Here is a 19,947-nt window from a genome sequence, read left to right as displayed (position 1 = left end):
CATTTAACACTAAATAGAACTACTCTGTTCATTTTTCATTTTTCTGCAAAGGTATTAATATTTGTAACAGGTCTCTGCTCTTACATATTATAATATGTTTAACATTTAAGAACCTGAACCAGATGGTGAACTAATTAACCATTATTTTATCTATTCATTGTCTGTGATTTGACCACTAAGTTATTTGTCAAGTGTTAATGTCGTGAATTGTAGCTTTTAATAATGTTGCCTGTGCTGTACTTATCTTACTGATGGAAACTGTTGATATACAGTAATAAAAATGGGTATTGCTAGTCTGGGTGTGTTACAGAATTTGTTTTGTAAACGTGGGGTGTGATACAGGGTCAGGAGCTAGGACTCCTCCCCTCTGCTCCGGACCTGTCACTCCATCAGATTCCCAATTTAAAACCTTGGTTATGCCCTCTGCCATCTCACTTTTTGTTTAATCTTTTATTTCATTGGTCATTGGAAACTTGTCAACAAAAAACATGCCAGTAAACTGTTACTGTATTCATCCTTACAATGGTTTTAACGGGACAATCTGGAAATGCTGTTTCTTTATGCATAACCCCCTAAATGTTTAATGGACAGCTAAATGGCTGCATGCTGGTATAACATACAGTATGTAGTTGGAGGTTAGACATGATTGAGTTATATGAGGCCACAGATGAGTATTAAGTCCTGAAGCAGAAACGACACAAAGTGATTAGAAAATGATTCCAATTCAGCTTCTATCAGAGGGTAGAGATGCCTGCTGGGTGTCCGAGCATCCTGTGTGAAGTTGATGTCCATCTTTTATTGTAGTTCACACCTGATTCACTGCTGCTGGTTTAAATGATTCGCTACTATAGACCCAGAATATGTTCTGCAATCTCTTTCATGTTTCAGCAGCAACAGAGACTCTGGACTGATCGCTGTAGTAGCCATCCGCCTGACTCGTTTCAAGTCATAGATATCGTCCACAGTCCTTTAAAGCAACCATAAGTAAAAAAAGCTATTTAAAAAAAAAAGTTCATCCTTTGTCCATTTACATACATTTTTCACCAATAGGGTGCCTGACAAATCGCTGAACCAGGGGTGTGGAATTCATATTCCCCAGGACAAGATGATTTGTCTGAGGGACAATGCATTTTACCTTTATACTTACAAGTTGCCCTTTAACCACCTATGAATGAGATGGCTATTATAAATGACACCACTCTACTTAATTTAAAACAGCTTTATTTAAAAATTGAAAACAAAAAAACAAACAACTTTTTTTTTTTAAATAGAAAACATGGAAGCACTGACATTCTGAGCATTACAACTCTTCAAGTATGTTAATCTGATGGAATAAATGGGATTGACTATGGTACAGTGTAGAACTGTATCCCTAGTTTTAATCAATTTAGCATTTTAAACTATGACAGGAATATAAAGTTAACTCAAGTGTGTGAGAACTTAATACATTTTTTTTTTTTTCCCAAAACATGGAATCTGCTTGTTTATCACAGTAAGATCTGTAGTGCAACTTTAGTTCAAACCATACTTCACTTTCCATTCTTGTCAGAAAAGCCTGGATAATGTTCCTTATATACACACTCTTCCATTTGTGGAAAATCAGCTAAATGCTACATGTGTGTGTATGTATGTATATGTATACACACTATTGCGATGTGCCTTGCAAGAAAACTTTTTTTTTTTTCTCTAAATGTAAACAAATTCACTCTTCAAGTTTTATATAACCATCACCTAGGGGGCAACAAGAATCGTTCTAAGTATTCAGACACCGCTTCCCAGTTTTTCCACAGGAAGGCAAAGAAAACCACTAGAAGGAATGTGCTGAACGTCCTGTTGCGTGTTTTCATGAGGGGGACCATGCAGTTGGCCACAGTGGAGACAAAAACCAGCAGGACAGCCATGACAGCGAGCAGCACATTGATGAGCTTGCCCAGAAGGGTGCGGGCAGTGGCGTTCTCCAGCCCCTCCAACTGAACCACCTGCTGCTGCTGCTGCTGCAGCTCCATCTTTGAGATACGTGTTTGACAGGCCTCTAGTGCCTCCTGTGGGATGAGAACATTAGGTGAATGAAGAGTTACCAAATGCAAACAAAGTGGTGCAATATACAACGTGGTTGATTATACGAGGCAAGCACATACTTAAACTTTTTGTAAAAATCATTTAATTTTACAAGGATGAAAGGGTAGACCTACATAGTTAAAAATGTAATTCAATTCGAAAGCAAGTTAAATGTCAGTAAATCGGTGTGAAAACATTACAGAACAGAAATAAGTTTTAATTATTCAACTCCTTACTGACAAAAAGTCACTTAATCTCAGCAGCGGGTATCCAAATTAGTATATGTAAGTGGATACATAATGTGTTAAATAGCAAGCAAAGAGTAAAGTCAGTCACTTTCAAAATCCAGAAGAGGATTCTCTAATCATCAAACGTAGCTAAATATAATCTGTAACCCTTTAAGGTACAAGGAACATATGTGTCTCACAAATAAAATAATAGTGTTTGTAGTTGTGCAATGAGATGCACGGAACAGGGTTTACAATGTACCGGCAGGTTGGATCTGGTCATCCAAATGGTTGCTTTCCTGAGCCACAAAAGCTCAGTTCCTTGTGTACCTTTAGGGGTTAACCTGCTTTGTAGCGTTGCATTTTGCAAGACATATTCTAGAAGCTGAACATTGTTGCTTTAACACACTGGGGCCCTGCTCAGGTTAAAAGAAGATCAGCAAGATGTTCTGTTACCATACATTGTTTGTTCCTTGACCATACTGACCTGAATGTCACGGGTGCGCTCGTAAGACTGGTAAGCAATCTTCTCTTCCATGCTAGCAAGCTCCTGTTTAAGGTTGAGAATCTCATTCTGATGCAGTTCTGTCAGATCATTTAACTGTTCTTCTAGCCGTTCACATCTGCAACAAAGTGTGTGGCTGTCATTAATGGGAACAACTACCAAAAAGGGTTACTGACTAATCAAACAGGTGTGAATTACTGGGACGTTACATAGGCAGAGGAAGACAAATACAGGACAGTGAGGTAAATATTCCTGTGAGTGAAGCATAATTAAACTTGTATAGGTAAGAGAAAGGAGGAATCCGGTAAAGTAGGAAGTACAAAAGAGAACAGCGAGATGGAAAAAGGAGAGGCGTGTGGTATTGTAGTAGTTTATTGTAAATCATGATTTTATTTATTCTAAATGGATTATCTGTCATTAATGTGCTTCATTTTCTTTCTTTTTTTTTCAGCACTTTGATAGGATATAGAACTGATATGGTTGCATGCGGTTTAACGTTTTATTCACAGTGGTTTATATTAAGTACAGTTGCGGTTCAACTGCTAAAAAAAACTGGTGCAAATCTCAGCCGGACCGGGGGGGAGGGTCTGAGCAATACACATAGCCTCTACATCATAGAGATAACACGGACACAAACAAAGAAGATAGCTGCTTCCACATCCAGCGCTCAAAGAATAATCACAGACATTTGCAGAGCTTTTTTAGATGTTACAATAATAAAATAATGACTTGGATCGCATTATTGAGGAGTTTGGTGATAAAACGAGTCATCAGGATAGGATTTATCAGTATGCACACCTATGAAGAGGTATGTGATAAATACAACGAACAAGGGGTGGGGCTTGGCTGGAGATGCAGTACTGAGTGTCCTCTTGCTATGCAGTGCCTTTTAAACCTGTTTTACTCTGAAAAAATAAAATTTAAACAGCACGTTTGAAAATAAATTGGGCCTGACGCGCCTGAATAAATGGACTGCTAAGGGTTAAGGCTGTGTTATCCAATGAAAATGACCTTGTTCACAGTACACACTGGACTAAACATATGAAATATACGGCCATTACTTTTCATCTTAGACATTTGTTCTTTACTGTTTCACTGCTTTAACCTCAGGCCATACCAAGATCTCAGACATATCCTTACATCTTTACAAACCATTAGATCAGATTGATAATTCCCCAAATTGGGCAAGCATACGTCTGCCTCCACTCTATCCCCTTAGCACTGACACTGGCTGCCATAACTCCTGCAGTACAAACCATTCAAGAGAGTATCTCTCTCTCATGAAAATAAAACAGATCTATAACAAACTTAAAATCAGACTTTTTAATAAGGTACATACTGTATCTTGATATATTGTTTTATGGCTTTAGTAAACACAACTTGGAACACATGATGCAAGATACGCTAGTGAAAGACTCGTGTGGAGGGTGGATGGACAACGTTCAGTGCTATAATGCTCTAAGGTTAAGAGGTTGAAACTGAAGAACAACAACATCCATGTGGGGCACAATGTAGTAAATTGGATATGGCAGGAAGATCTTAGTATGGCCGGATGTTAAAACAGGGAAACAGTAAAGAACAAATAAGAAAAGTCATAGCCAAATATCGCATAAGTTTAACCCATTAATAAGTCCATTTCCATTGGATAAAACAGGTAATGACACATCTGTGGAGCCCTAAAGCTGACATTTGCGCCAGCCAAAACATTTGCATCACCCTACAGAATGAACTAATTTTACTCCATAAATTTGAGTGAAACCTGCTGAATAACATTACATTAACATATTCAGTTACATACCGCTTTTCCATATACACCCACCCCTCGTTATATCGCCCCTCGCTATACTGCGAATTAGGATATATCGCGGTCCTGGAGTTGGCTCCCCATTTTTACTGTCTAACTGCGTATGCCTTAGCTGCAATATACATAGGCACCTAGAATTACTGTTCATTTTAATTCATGCTGCACATCACAAACAACAATATACAACACAATTAAAAACAAACTATTAATATCACACTGTTATCATATACACACGTATTGCACAATAACACAAAGCAAATTAAATCTCTACTTGCTGAAGCGGTTTTTATTTTAGCCAATGAGGTGTTCACATGTAGCAGCAATGCACTAGCAAAAGCCACAAGGCAGTGACGTCAGCTCCCTAGCAACAAGCCTCCTATGTTGTTGGGAAAGGATTATTTCAATGCAGCAGGTTTGTGCATTTGAGAAAGGAGAGGGAGACTCATGAAATTAATTGGAGACTGGAGTTGATGAGAAGCAATTACCCCCAGCTGTACGAATTACAACGGGGTGTTGTTCTTTTTATACGAAAAATGAGAAAATGCAGGTTGCGTAGAGGATTTATACTGGACCCTGACGCACCAATAAAACGAGCGAGTGGTTGTACAGTATTTGTTATATAATAGCCTATTTGTTTTTCTATGGGTCTCTCACTATATCGCAGCCCTCAATATATAGCGGATTTATATTGGACCCCGACACCCGCGACGTAGAGTGGGTGGCGTACTTAACGACAAACTGAAATGGAAATATTTGACATTTCGAAATCTAACATGAAATACTATTATTGAAGTACTATTATTATGGCTTCCTGTAGACTCTTGCAAAATCATTTTGTAGTTTCTTTGGTGCAATAATGTTAAACAAACAGATCTAAAAATGAAGTTCATATAGTTTTGATTTGGAATGAAGTCTCAATTCTAAAATTCTAGGTGATGGTAAACTTTTGGCCACAGCTGTAACCCTTTATCATTATATAAAGAGGTACATGGCGTCGACACAGTTAATCCGAGTCACTATTTAATGCATAGCACAGGCACCGAGACAGTCAGAGGCGTATCTATAGGGTGTACTGTTTGGGTTACAAAGCCATGTTGTTGCTGCTGCGCCTCAGATTCTTGAAGTGCTGACTAAGCACTTAAGGTTGCTTCTTAAAGGATCAGGAGGCTAATAGGAACAGGACGAACACTATAAAAAACACTGCCTCTAAGGAAATGCCAAGTTTCAAACACAAATGAATCCATCTATAGCTGCCAAGCAATTACGGTCACAAATGTATATTTAGTCATTGTCACCACTCCCCCCCCCCCCCCCCCCCACCACACACACACACACACACACACACACTCGCCTTTGGAACTGACCAATCCCTGGAGAGAAAGCCCTTGTTGAATCACAGAAACATGTAAGACACCTGGGACACAGGCAGGCAGGAAAACAGCACCCTGCCCTCTGGGTAACGACTCACCAAATCAAGAATGCACTCATGTTGAGAAACTCAGGTCACGGGTAATTGCATTTCAAATGAAAAGCTGGCACTGTAGGGTATAGGGTTTACCTAATGGAAGTTTGAATATATTCCGATAAAGTATGTGGTTTATATTCTAGTGTCTGCCCGTCATGTCTTTTACAGTCGTCGGGTCTCACCAAAAAAAAAAAAAAAAAATTCTGTATGAATCATTATTTCCTTGCTGAAGAAACACACTTTGTGAAAGATGTTCCCCATGTTTTCCCAGCTCTACATTTGCCATTACAGGATTGAGCATTTCTGAATCCATGTTGCATATAATACTGCTATAGTTAATCCTCCAATTTTCCCTTTCTTTATTGTTTTCAATATTTTACATGTTTTGGACAGAAGGTAGGCGAGTATGTAATCTCCTGGATCTGCCTTATCTCCACGAGTAAATACTGATTTATTTATTTTCTACCTTCTGGAAAAGGTTAGCCTATTTGAGGTGCAAGCAGTCAGACCCCTCCATAATGTTCTGGCTAGCGCTTTCTACTGTACTATCAGCTTCTACAGATGACAGTTAGCACAACTCTTGAATTACAGTATTTATAACTATACTGTAAATACATAAAGAAGTCTCAACTGCAACAGTGTAGCATAAAAACATATCGGATCTCAGCAGTTGAAGTAGAGCCAGAACCAACAGGGAAATTATGTAAAAATGCCCCCCTAATAAACACTACTGCAAACTTATTTTATGGTTTGCGTTTGGCAGAACACCCACGCAAAAATAGCATAATGGTTGAATTATTTCCCCATGTCATAAAGTTCATCTTTGGGCATGGAATACCCCTGGTAAGAAACTGATTTGTACACCACAAGTGTCAAATACTGTCGACTTGAATTGAACACAATTGCAACAGCAAGTAGGGACCTTTATGGTAGAATATTCTTTCAGACAACAGGCCCTGCAGAGGTAAACTGAGTGAAGCCTCCATTATCTATTGCACAGAATTACAATTACCTGTAGCGCTCCTCCTGTAGTGCTTCCATTATTAGAGTGTAGTCTTTCTGGTAGTCAGTTTTTAAGCTTTCAAAAGATTCCTCCAGTCTATCCTGGGTGTCTCGGATATCTTGAATCTCGTGAAAAAGAGCTTCAAACCCTGAGCTTTGCCTGTCCAGTGTGTTTGTTTTGGAGCTGGGGGGTCCCCCGGGGGCCCCTGCAGTGCTGTTGGCCTCCGCGGAGCCCGAGGTGGCACTTGAGCAGTCCTCCTCACTACCATACTTAAGACTGGATTGCAGGTTGCTGCAGAGGCTCAGAGTATTGGTCCCATCCTCACACTGAGACTCGTCGGAGTCCTTCAGGCCGGAGATATTGTTGCGGATTAGTGACGCAATCTCCCTTGGCTTGGAGACCACCGCCCCAGCCGCTGAGTGTGTGGCCTGGGAGATACTGGAGAGCCCCCCCTTGACGCTGTCCACCACGCCCTCGCTGAACCCAGTCACCTTGGCTCCAACGCCCTTCAGGCCCTGGTGCATGTCCCGCAACACGTCCTTAGGCTGCCGGGGGATGCCGTTGTGTTCGATTTCGCGCAGCTTCCGATGGTAGTGTTCAAGCTTGCGCTGCAGTTGCTGGATGGTCTGGGCCGATTTCTGATTCTTCTTCTCAAACACCTGCTTGATTCGAGCGCTTTGCTGCTTGTCCGCATTGGTGGCCAGCTTCAGGTACTCTGCCACGTTGTCGTCACGGGCAGTCTGCTCGATCTTGATCTGCTCTGTCAGCTTGAGGACCTTCTGCTGCAGGTGAGTGATGGCCAGTTTTGTTCGCTGGGGGTCCAGAGTGCTGTCCACTCCATCCACACTGATGCTGCCATCGATGCTACAGGCTACAGCGTTGGATGTCTGTGCTAGGCTGCTCACCTCCAAGCGTTCGATCTATTCAAGGAGGAAAAGCAATGTTTTAGACATTGTTTTAAGGCCACATTTTCTTGCTTGTTGCATCAAACCTAAAACCTAACTGGACAATAAATAAAGGGAGAATTCCCCATATACCAAAGACATATGTATCAGGTCCCTTGGTAGCAAAAGAAACCCAAAATGCAACTGAAAGAAAAACTATTGCAATATTTTTTGCATCTATTTTATAATATGAACAGATGTTTCTGGAAAACAGGAATTACCATCTTTAGCAATGTTTTAATCAATAACCATTGCTTTAATGAGTTTACTGTGTGACCTATGACTTGACTGAAATATATTTATTTAATTTCATGGGTGTATCATTGTTTTGAATTTCACAAGATACTCAAGATTCACCATAATGTGCTAAGACTATAGTCCTTGCACTGTTATATTGATGACAACGTATCCTGGATATATTTTCACTTTATAACATCAAACAAAATGGAGAAAAAATATGAACGTTCTTTATTGCTCAATACAGAGCAAAACTGTGACCAGTCTCTGCCTAAATATGTGTAATCAGCTTAGCTCAAATACTTCTGAGCAATTCCATTTAAAAAAAAAAAAAAACAAACAAACACTGGTTACATCATAACTTGGATCTCAGCAGTTGAAGTAGAGCCAAACCCATGAGCATTAAGATGCATCATCACTAAAATCAGAGCTACATTTCATCAAAACAAAATCATATCATTCCATACCATTGCTGTCACCTCTCTGTCAATTAAAAAAAAAAAAAGATTGTATCAATTATTCTGCCTTTTTTTTTTTGTTTGTTTGTTTCTTTTTAATATTGTATGTATTACAGATTGGTTCAATAACAAAGTGAAGTTAATATTTTCATATTTATCTTATTTCTTTGACATGAATGCATTTACTATTTGCATTTTTTAAACACTATTGTACAAGTAATTAATATGAACTACGCTTGGACATCAACTGGTTTTCATATATAAAATTGCACTGTGTAAGAAATACACTCGTTTAAAATGGCACTTGCAAAAAAAAAAAAATGCAATTTTACGTAATTCATAAAAAAATACTTTGGATTATAATATGTTTTATACTGAAGCTTCTATTGATAGTGGAATATCAGAGGAATACGTTACCTTCAGCATTTGCACAAATGTCACTTTGTACCCGATTATTGTCCCATGAAGACATACTTTCTTTTTTAAAGTGCCCAACATAGTGTAGAAATGACGACTAGGGTTCGACAACAGTCATATCTCCCTTCTGAAACAATTAGTTTGTGAGATTGTTCATGGTGTTTTAGTCTTTGACAGTCGTCTAGATAGGGGAAGGGTTAAACTTCAAAACGATATAGTAGAATGTACCTAGTGGTTTGAAAGTAATTCGATAAGTGTTTTTAAAGTGACCATTGTGGAGGCTTTTCTGTGCAGAGCAATGACTGTACGTATTTTTAGATTATTAATAAATAAAATAAAAAATTACAAACACGCACATTTACAAAAAAAAATGTGTAAAGTGCACAAAGTAGATACAGGTTTAACTAAAAAGTGTAATGTGTTTTTAATTTATATTTACCAAGTAAAAGCACAACAAAATGTTTTTTTTTTTTTTTTTTTGTTAAACTAAACTAAGGGTTGAAATTAAAGTTTAGACCTTGACTGTCGGACAGATAAACAGAATTGAAACGAAGGGCTGAGCAAGTACAGTAGTCCAACATTAGCTCTAATCGGGTCTGTAAAACCACCTGAGTATCTATGCGCACCGTTTAGACATAAAGACACCGTTTAAAATCAAATAAATGAAGCGCACAGCGCTAATTCAACTGATATTCATCTAGATGTGTATTTATTTTAATCGCACCACGTTACATAATCCTTAGTAGGTCTGTAGACGCACATATAATATATCTGCACTAAAAACAGAAACCAGTTAAATTTTGTTTCTATTAAGAGTTCACCTTACCTTTCCATTTCTCAGTTTAAGTATTTTTTCCCAATGCATTGTCCACACAGGCAGAGGGTAGCAACATAATCACACTGCTTGAATCCAGTCCAACTGCTGCTTTTTTCGTTTCGATTGCAACTTGCTTACATGAACTCAAACTTTTTAAAAGTTTCAAGAACACCTGAAACTATGACTAATCTGCGCTCTCTCTCTCTCGCTGGGTTTCCTAGCACAATGGGCGTGCATTCAACAGAGCCTAGGCCAATGGGGTGACATTACATCCCCCATAATAGTCACAGCGTTCGATCTTAAATCTAGAGTCTCTCCTCCCCCTTCCCTCTATTGTTCATAAACCTGCCTCTATCAAGAGCGTCGGTACTTTACACGTAACAGGCGTAAACAATGCTGTAAAACGGGTCATCAATCGAGTGTTTACGATTTCACAGCAAAGCTCATATTAAAATACATAGTTATACAGCTTTGGTCAAAAGTTTTGCATCACCTATAGAATTAACTCATTTTGCTTCATAAAATCGAATGAAACCTGCTGAACATTGTTAAACATTGGGTTACACAACACCGCGCTGCAGTTTTCCTTATACTTGACGAAAAAAAAAAAAAAAAATCGACTTTTCGAAATTTATCATGAATACTGTACTTAATACATGACAGACTCAATATACCTCTATATTATTATATACGTAATAATTTGTGCTAAAGATGTTTCATTACAATAAGAAAAAAATGTCTAGATAAATAATAATAAAAAAAAAAAACTTTAAAAAACCATAATGCAATACCTGTTTTGAAACATACAGTTCAAAATCCATCCTATTACCTTTCACTACAATATTTTGCCAATTTAAAAAACAAAATCTATCAATCTACCAGATAGACAAACACATACATGTATATTTCCATGATGTTTTGAATATATCAAATACAGTCTGTTCAGTACACACTGCAGACTGTGTAAAATCTGCAGCAGCAGTAATTGTCCTGAACCTGTAAGCTGCAGCTCACCTCTGAGGAGTCCCAGATCTGCTTCTCACAGCAAGTACATGTGAAGCAAGAAGAGCACATAAACATCCCTGCTGCTGCTGCTGCTGCTGTGCTTGGGAGTGCAATGTGGGGGCTGCCCGGTTGTGGGAAACAACCAGTCTCATGCACAAACACCAACATGTTATGAAGGATAATTCAGTTCTGAGAAAAAAATGCCTGCATGGACATCTTGTTAACCTCTGTATAGAAACGTTATACATGTCTTCTTTTCTATTTTCTGGTTTTTGAAGACATTGTCAGGATAACATTGTTATATCTGATGAGAACAAATGGCTTTACTCAAAAAACAGGCAAAACCTACTCTGTCCTACACAAGTCTTTACATTATGGCTGCTCCTACTCCACAGTCTCCCTGACACTGGCAAAGCAGCATACATCTCCAGCAGGGAACAGTACAAGTAACTTACACACTGCTCCAGGTCTTTCACTTGGTTTGTTATTTTAATACTTGCTTATAGTGTTCAAGCAAAAATGCTCCTAGATTTACCATACTATCATTCTATAGACTCCCCATTTCATTAAAATACTACAGAGGTTTATTTTTAAATCTTGGTGAGAGAATTTTTTATAAGAACAAATCTGCTTCTTCAGTTTTATAGTTTGTCTGTTAAGTTATGTTGTTTCAGAAAATATGCTTGAAATATGATTTGCCTTTTTAAATTACAGAGCTTTTAACACTAAATTACATCAGTTTACAGTTTACAGTCCCCACCCAATGCAATGATGATACCCTTACACCTCTCTTATGTATTCACAAGGAGTCGTACAAAACAGCAGGAATAAAATCACATTCATGGTTAATGAAGTACATTAAGTCTCCTTTCATTTACATGAATATTTACATAAAGCTACATTTTACTAAAATTGTTCTATAAAAAGAATACATTCTTGCAACAATACCTTAGATTTTTATATATATATATATATATATATATATATATATATATATATATATATATATATATATATAAACATAATAGATATGTCGATACAGGCTACACAACATGAAACTGTGGATTATTAACAGTGTAAAAAAAATCAAAATTTTAAAGATTTTAGTTTGGCTACAGAAACCTGGAAAACTAGGCTATGTCTTTAAAAACTCTATATCTATATATATATATATCTATATGATATATATAATATATATAATAAACATAAAAATATAAAATCTCCTTAGAGGTTAACATAAACTAGTTTTCCTACAGACTGCAGCTGTACAAGGGTGAGTGCATTTAAAGAATATCATTTTAAGATGTACAGCTTTATAAAACAATGCAGCTTAAGACTTCAAGGCCACTGCTAAATACAGTAGTGTGCATACCAGATTCAGAATGGCTTCCATGAGCAAGGCTCACTTTGCTTGCACTCCATTCACAAAGGCTGCTGACTGTCCTTCCTCTCTGGGTCCTGTGAATCAGAGGTCAAGGCTTTCACAGTATGGAGCACCAAACATAGCTTTAGAGAACGTCCGCCTCAGCAAGCCCTATATGCTGCCACTGCCCATATAAACCAGTTGCAGCGCAGGCTTTTGTATGTTATTCCCAATAGCTGCTCACATCAGTACAGTACTTGCCTTGTCGTTCATGCTGCGTCAGTAACATCACATCTCAAGGTTTTTAAGAGAACATCTTGCATAACATCCAGATTCTCTGGCTTAAGAATAGAAACACAGTAATCATTTTTCCTCAGAATAAGCATTTGTATGAAGTGATTTCAAAGCAAATAAAGTCCCTTTGGAGAAAATGGAACTAAATGTAGGCGATTGTTTAAGAAAATGAGGAAATTATCTATCACAGTAAAAAACAACAAAACACCCATACTGGTTGAGGCAGTCTGTTCACACAGACACGTTCTTCAGTGTCTATCGCCTGCTGTCTCCAGTCATTTTAGCTCCAATAAGAGGTCTTTGTTCAGACTGTGGTGTGCTGAATTAGGTGATGTTGCTTCACAGAATAAAAATAAGAAAGAAAAAATCTGTACAAGCTCACAAGGTTTCTTTATCTTAACCCCCTTGGAGATTAGAGGTTCATATGACTTTACTAACAAGAGAGTGTTATTTTTCTAGAGCTGCTCCCAACCAATTAGTGTGTAAGAGGGGCAGGGAGCTCAACTGCTAAAAGCACTACCTAACCAACCAAGAAAAGAACACTGATGAGGAGCTGCAGCAATGGAAACTGAGAAAAGTGATGGTATTTATTTATTAGTGGGGACCTCTGAGTCACAGGGATAAAGCTGCTGGCAAAACTTCAACACTAACTGTAAATTATCAACAAGGCTACGGTTATTATTCTATTTATTTATCAATTGGTTGGAACCAACAATATTATTTAATAGAATATGTGTCATAAACTGCTGTGACTTTATTTTGTGTAAAAAATAAATGAATAAATAAGCAATTTTACAAAACACTCTCCAGCAAAAAATAAAAGCTTTGTTGAGGACAAATTAATGAATTATTTTATTGTTAACGTTTGAACACATATGGACAACAAAATCAACTGCAGCAAGCTTTTTTTTTGCCCAATCCTAACCATTATTTATCGGTGTAAAGATGAGAATGTCTGGTCAGAATCACTTGTAAATAACGCCTCAATGGATCAAATGCCTGGTTATAAATATACATACTGACTCATAAAATAGAATTGTTCTAAACAAGAAGCTGTGAAATGTGTTTAGGCTGTATTATAGAACTATAAACTCCCAATCCTCCATTGCTCCTGGGGGAGGGGATGCTGTAAAAACCCTTTCACACAAATAATAAGTAACGTATGAATGCCCTGTTATCAGAGGAGGTTCCAGGAGGTTCCAGGGGGTTGCAATGAGGTGAATAATGTTTTTTTTTTTTGGAGGGGCTGGGGGCAGTTGCGGCTGTGGTATTGGAGGGCTGTTACACATGCAAATACACACACTCCCTTAATTAAAATAAACCCACATGATTACAATTTGTTCATATGCCTATAGCACTACATATATAGTTACACTTATCACATACAGCATATATTGCATACAGTAGCTTGTTTGAAAACTATGTTCAGAACATTCTGATCAAAAGAAAGTCCTTGGTGTAATAGACTCACTGCTATCAGCAACCAAAAAGGCAAGCAGAATGCTTCAGTATGTACAGCACAAGCCTAAGGAGGCTATGATGAGGCTGTATAATACACTGGTGAGAGTGTACTTGGATTCCATGTCCAATTCTGGTCAGTACAGCACCAAACGGACATTGTGGCCCTGTAGATATTCCAACAAAGAACAACCAGGCTAATCCCAGGGTTTAAAGGAACAAGCTATGAGGATAGGCTGAAATAACCAAATCTTTTTAGCCTGGAACAAAGAATTAGGGACAACATGATTGAAGTATTTCAAATCATATAAGGAGTTGTTAGTTAATCCTGACAAATACATTAAGCCCAGTATAGAAAGTATATAAGTGCAGTAGCCAATAGAGACAAAAAAATGATATATTTTCATGCACTTACAGCTTTAGTTCAATAATATGTGATGTATGCAGCATTTTATTTATTTGTTGTATTTTGTGAATGTCGTACATATTTTATTGAAAATATAATTATGAGTATAGCCAGCTAAATTTGCTCAAAACAGTTTTGAAGAATGGCCTTAACTAGTAATTAGTAATTTAAAAAACATACATTTATTCTGTGCAAGTGCTGAAGTTTAGAAACGTTTTTCAAAACAAATGAACAGCATTTCCCAAAATATATCTGGGGTAAGTACTGACATATGTCTTATGCTCCTTCAAAGAAGGATCCAGTTCAGGTGGTTTCACAGAAACCAGTAGATTAGAACTCATCTTAGATAACGTGACGAGCCCTATAAAGTTTTATGACAACTGGATGAGGGTTTATCAAGTTTTATGACGCTCTAGGTCATTTTAGCCACTCGGAGCACAGAAAGCCATTCAACGGCACAAATCCGACTCAAGCTATACAGTTTTACTGCTAAACATGCCATTATAGCCATCTAGTTATACTACAACCACAGATAAAAACTGCATCACAGTTATCTATTGCAGTATCAATAGAGTAAAAGAGGTGGCAAATATTGAAAGCTTAGCACCAGAAATCAAAAACATTTTTGTTTTGTAAGAAGACCAAAGCTGCTGAGTTCAAAATACTGTGCAAAATTGTAATTTTATGCACGTTTATAAATTTGTCATGGATATACTGCATATGAATGTCCTCAAACATCACTGCATGGGAGTGATCTGTATACCGTACCAGAACTCTATATTGTGCAACCTTTCATAAACAAAGAAAATCACGTACAATATTTCTAGGTTAAGCAGTTAGGATGTAAAAACCATAATCGTTCAAATTAAAGACTTAAACAGATATCCCGACGGTTTAAGATATTTAAATAGCTACAGCATACAATAACATTCATAAAAGTGAATGTTACTCACAAGACAGAGATTCAGCTGTTTAAGGCTAGACTAGCAGGTAATGGAATGGCATCTGTTCTATTTGTTTTGCTGCACTGGAGCTGTGCTTGTTGTCAACAGAACACGACATAACTCAAAAGCAGCTGTAGGAACCACTCTGAAGAGCCCAGTAAAATTCTATTTTGGAGTTAGACTTAGGGGTCCACTGGGACCGGATCTAGACACATTGTGTCTTATTAATAGAATGTGGCAGTTCAAGGGAGGAAAGGAGCAGCTTAGCCAGCACAATGGAAGAGACTGTGCACTGTGATCCCAGCATGCCAGTCTGCAGAGCTGTAGAGTAAACTCAATTTGATATGTAAAATACATACAACACAATCTGCTCTATTTGCAATGAGTTACGTAAAGATTTTTTTTTTTTCAAAGTCTGATGTGACAGATTAATTCAACTTTGATATTTATGATTCTGCAGCATTTGGATGAAAAATGTCCCCAGGTTGACTAGGGACTGGGTAATGTTTTGAGTAATATAATAATAAGAAAAGCGTTCCTTTCTGTTTTCTTGTTTTGGCTAACTGAATTACAGTTTTCTGAGGCTGGGAAATATTTATTGTGTGGTATAATTTAAATACATTAAATCAAACCTACAGTATATACATTTTACTTATACTGGCGAGTTATCGAAAATGATAAAAAAGCACCTGTACATTTTCACAGGAAATGCAAGTTTATAGCAAGAGATGCTGAACTGCCCAGTGCCGACATTCCTTACCAATAGACATGCTAGACATTGACCTTGATCAGTTTGTCCAGTTATATTTGTATTATTTGAATGTATTGTTTTGGGTAGGTCTTTGCGCCAGTGCTTGCTCTCAGTTCACCTGGGCTGATTACACCTGACACAGAGTCACACTGGAGAGCACATCAGGAATGACCACAGTCCATTAGGGTTAGTATATTAAACAGTAATCCTTTAAGAAAGTTATATGAAACATCAAGATGTTTTAGTGATCATATAGGACCAGCAAGCCCATAAGACCAATGTTTTATTAGGGCTTTTAAAGACTAGAAATCATATTTAGAATATTTAACTCAATGAAAAAAATCATGATTTTGACCTACATTCTTTGGTAAAGGATGACGGAAAAAATCTGTATGAATAAAAATGATATATTTTTTTGCTGGCGGGTTCATTATTGTGTACTCTTCTGTACATTTAAGGCTTATAGTCCATTCAAAAAAAAAAAAAAAAAAAAAAAAAACACTGTAGTATTATTCTGAAGACAAAGCCAAGGCAGTACAGTATATGCTGTTCAATATAGTGACGCACTCCATTAGTCCAGCAGATGCAGAGGATCACTGCCTGGATAAATAACTAACTTGCTCCTGGTTATGTGCCCTAAACAAAGGGCTAATGTAGGATTAGTCACCAATAATGAAATCAGGTGATTATGATACGGACTGATAGAGGAAAGTATACAACTGCAGCTTATACATTATTCCTGCCTTAAGAATGGAGGGATTGAAATGCCATGCTGATTGACATGCCATGCTGATTGACATGCCATGCTGATCAACCAAATATGTCAGTCATATACATATCCCCACAGCTGTATATACTAAATTAGAGCTGCCAGATGAAATGCTGTCAGTGTAATGAAAAAGCAGATGGCCCAAATCCACCGAATGTACGCTGGTATCCACTAAAAGGTTTAATTTGGTAATGTATCCAGTAGGTGGCATCAAAACACTGTTTTCCCTTTCTAAAGCTCAGCCTGCATTCTGTCTGTGCTGATTGCTGAAGTACATTCCACCTTCTTAGATCAGTTGCTGAACAGCCTCTGTAAACCTTCTCTTCACACGGCTTCCTCCTCAGCCTAATAAGCACAGTTACTTAAGCTAGCTCTTATTTATTTATTTATTTTTTTTTTTTTTTAAAATTTCTTAGTACATTTAGAAATGTGCTATTCATATGTAAATGCATTATCACTTTCATATTATTCTTCGTAACTGATCAGCTGAGTTAAACTAATGTATGTTATAACTGTCCTTAAATAAAAACCATTGTGCTGCTTGGTTAAAATGTGTAATATAATGGTTGATGTGACCCATGACAACGTGCAGGTCAGGGGTAGGGGGCTACTTTGCTGTGTCCATGGCCATGGCATACTGGGTTAAGAAGGACATGTTATTTGAATGAGAATGTACAGGAATGCTGTGACACAGTACTGTACTGAAATGCTGGGAAATAGCTCTCATAAGCTGTTCTTTTCTTACCAGGGAATCAAAAGGGGATCAAGAATGTTCCAAAGCTTTGTCTGCAGAGTCAAAAGCGGCAATTGCATAACCAAACTAAGCAAATCTAGCTAAGCATTTCTTTTATTCAACTTTGTTTTCATAACAATACTGCTGCTCTTCTTAGGTGCAGATTAGGGCATGGATCAGCTCTAGAACAACATGTTTTTGTTTGTTTTGGTAACATGGGAAAATAAAAGATTTCAATGTAGAGTGCACACTCCTCACAAGTTTAAACTACACTCAAAAAACTTAATTCAGGATGCAGGCAGCTAACTATGTGGACATGTGCAGTACTGTATGTGCAACCTATATTTATTATTTAGCAATGATTTAATTTTGTGTGGGTATCTGTGGGTGGCATCCACATTTAAAAAAAAAAAAAAAGCTAAGAAAGTTGATAAAAAGCAAGTCGCTAAATCGTAAGGTTACAAATGTAATCAAAATTATATGAAGAGAAATAGCAGTGATTAACCCATGAGTTACTGCTGGGAAATTACTGGAATTGACCTGGCAGCGAGAACAAAGGGCCCAATTCAACAGACTTAGCTTAGACTCAGAAAAACGCCAATTCATACAATAAACAGAGCAGATTCAATTTGATTGTGCCGATCCAGTTACAATACCTATTTCTCCTCATGCTCTCTGATTACTGCATGTATATTTTCCTAGAGACTGTGTAGTGGAGCCTGAACCCATACTATAACACTGAGGAACTGTAACAAACTGAGGCTGCAGTCTGTCTCTACAGTTGCCGCACTACACAGAATCCTGCAGATATTATTACAGTGGAGAAGACAAAACAGTAACAGCATTAAAGCTACTATAATTGAACTGGTCTCACTCCACCCTAGAAGTATGTACACATCAGCACAATGAACTAAACTCTTTCACCAGGTTCCTTGCCATCATTTTTAAATCCAATTTGTGCAGCTACATCACACTATTAGTGCTCAGTTCTGTTTTGGGTTAACTTATTCAAAATGTGTCATTGACAATATCTGTAACATACGTTTCAAATACTTTAATTCACTGTATTTGCTTTGTTTCTAAAATGCACAAGGTCATTCATTACAGCACAGGAGAAACAAAACAATAGATTGCGTTGTGAAATAATGAAGCAGGGGTTGATGTTAGCAGTAAAGAAGGAGCACAAAACTAAACCTTGGTGTGGCTGATTGAATTCATTGCATGTAGTGGTTAGCGAAAATGAGTACAAACTGGTCCTCAACCAATGTTCTCCTGGCATGATCTACCAAACAAAGGACTCCTTGGGAAATCCCCAGTAGGAGGGTCCCAGTACAACCTACAGCATCAGGAATTCTGGGTCTCAAAAATATCTCTCAAATGAAGTCAAAGTTGACATGATTTTTTTTTTTTTTTTTTAATAACAGGTAAAAACAGCTCTTTGTATGGTGAATGAATGCACTTTCTATGAAAATAACTTCCAGACCCTAATGCACAAAGCATCAGTAGAAGCATGCTGATCCTGTGGATCCATTGCCTGCACACTGTCCACTGCTGGACATTAACAGCTTATTTATGTCACTCTTAGGCGCGTTCCGTGACCTTAAATACATTTAGTGACACCATGCTAGTACGTTACTAATTCTATTAGTCACTCTGTACTTCAGTGAAGGAAACTGACATGTTCCTGAAGCTCAGAGGAGCTTTGTGATATTCAAAGTACACAGCAATGGGAGCAGAGGGTCACGCTAGGTGAGCAGGGAAGAAGGAAGAAGTTAGAACTGCTCAGCCAATTGATCACTTTGTAACCCTGGGGCAGATCAGATGATTTTCTTGTGCTTGCAAGTAATTTCAAGCAGAAACTAAATTGGAATAATTTACTTAAAGGAAAATCATAAAAATATACAACAAATTGATTGATTTAATCTGGAATCACCCTTATGTAATGTATAATTAAGGAATAGTAAACTAGAGTGTCTTATTTCAATACTTCCAGATCTCTGACACAGTAGTTAGATTTTAGGAGCCTGGGACTTTGAGGCCACTACATGTCTAAGTATCAATTGACTTGTTAAATGTTAATGTTAAATTTCAAAGACAACTACAGCACAAGTGATACAAAACAAATTCCCCAAAAGTTGAATTAATGTTTGTGACATGCATGGTCCCAGAAATTAATTCTGCTTTGTTAAAGTGACCTACAGACGAACAGGCACCATCCATAGGTGTCTGCAATAATTTGATATGAACCGACCCATATGCAAAAATGATATTTCACAGACACAGCTACAA

General features: G+C 37.5%; 1 protein-coding gene across 4 annotated transcripts in view; it reads right to left on the bottom strand.

Annotated features, from left to right (window-relative positions):
• Nucleotides 1–1,246: 1,246 nt before the first annotated feature.
• LOC121298476 (transmembrane and coiled-coil domains protein 1-like) overlaps nucleotides 1,247–19,947 on the bottom strand; it is a 41,970-nt gene continuing 23,269 nt past the window's right edge. For 2 of the 4 annotated variants that reach the window (XM_041225601.1, XM_041225603.1), the window contains 3 exons: nucleotides 7,072–7,982; nucleotides 2,773–2,908; nucleotides 1,247–2,042 (listed from right to left, as the gene is read on the bottom strand). In XM_041225601.1, coding sequence (XP_041081535.1) covers nucleotides 1,728–2,042; nucleotides 2,773–2,908; nucleotides 7,072–7,982 — 1,362 coding nt within the window. In that variant the 3' untranslated portion in view covers nucleotides 1,247–1,727. Of the gene's footprint in view, nucleotides 2,043–2,772; nucleotides 2,909–7,071; nucleotides 7,983–9,944; nucleotides 10,120–12,312; nucleotides 12,699–19,947 lie in introns of those variants that run through there. The other 2 variants (XM_041225604.1, XM_041225602.1) reach the window with 2 other exon arrangements.

This window comes from Polyodon spathula, chromosome 23 (assembly GCF_017654505.1).
Source record: "Polyodon spathula isolate WHYD16114869_AA chromosome 23, ASM1765450v1, whole genome shotgun sequence".
NCBI classification, from domain to species: Eukaryota; Metazoa; Chordata; class Actinopteri; order Acipenseriformes; family Polyodontidae; genus Polyodon; species Polyodon spathula.
Note: the sequence above shows the minus strand (reverse complement) of the source record. Positions and strands in the feature narration are given on the sequence as shown.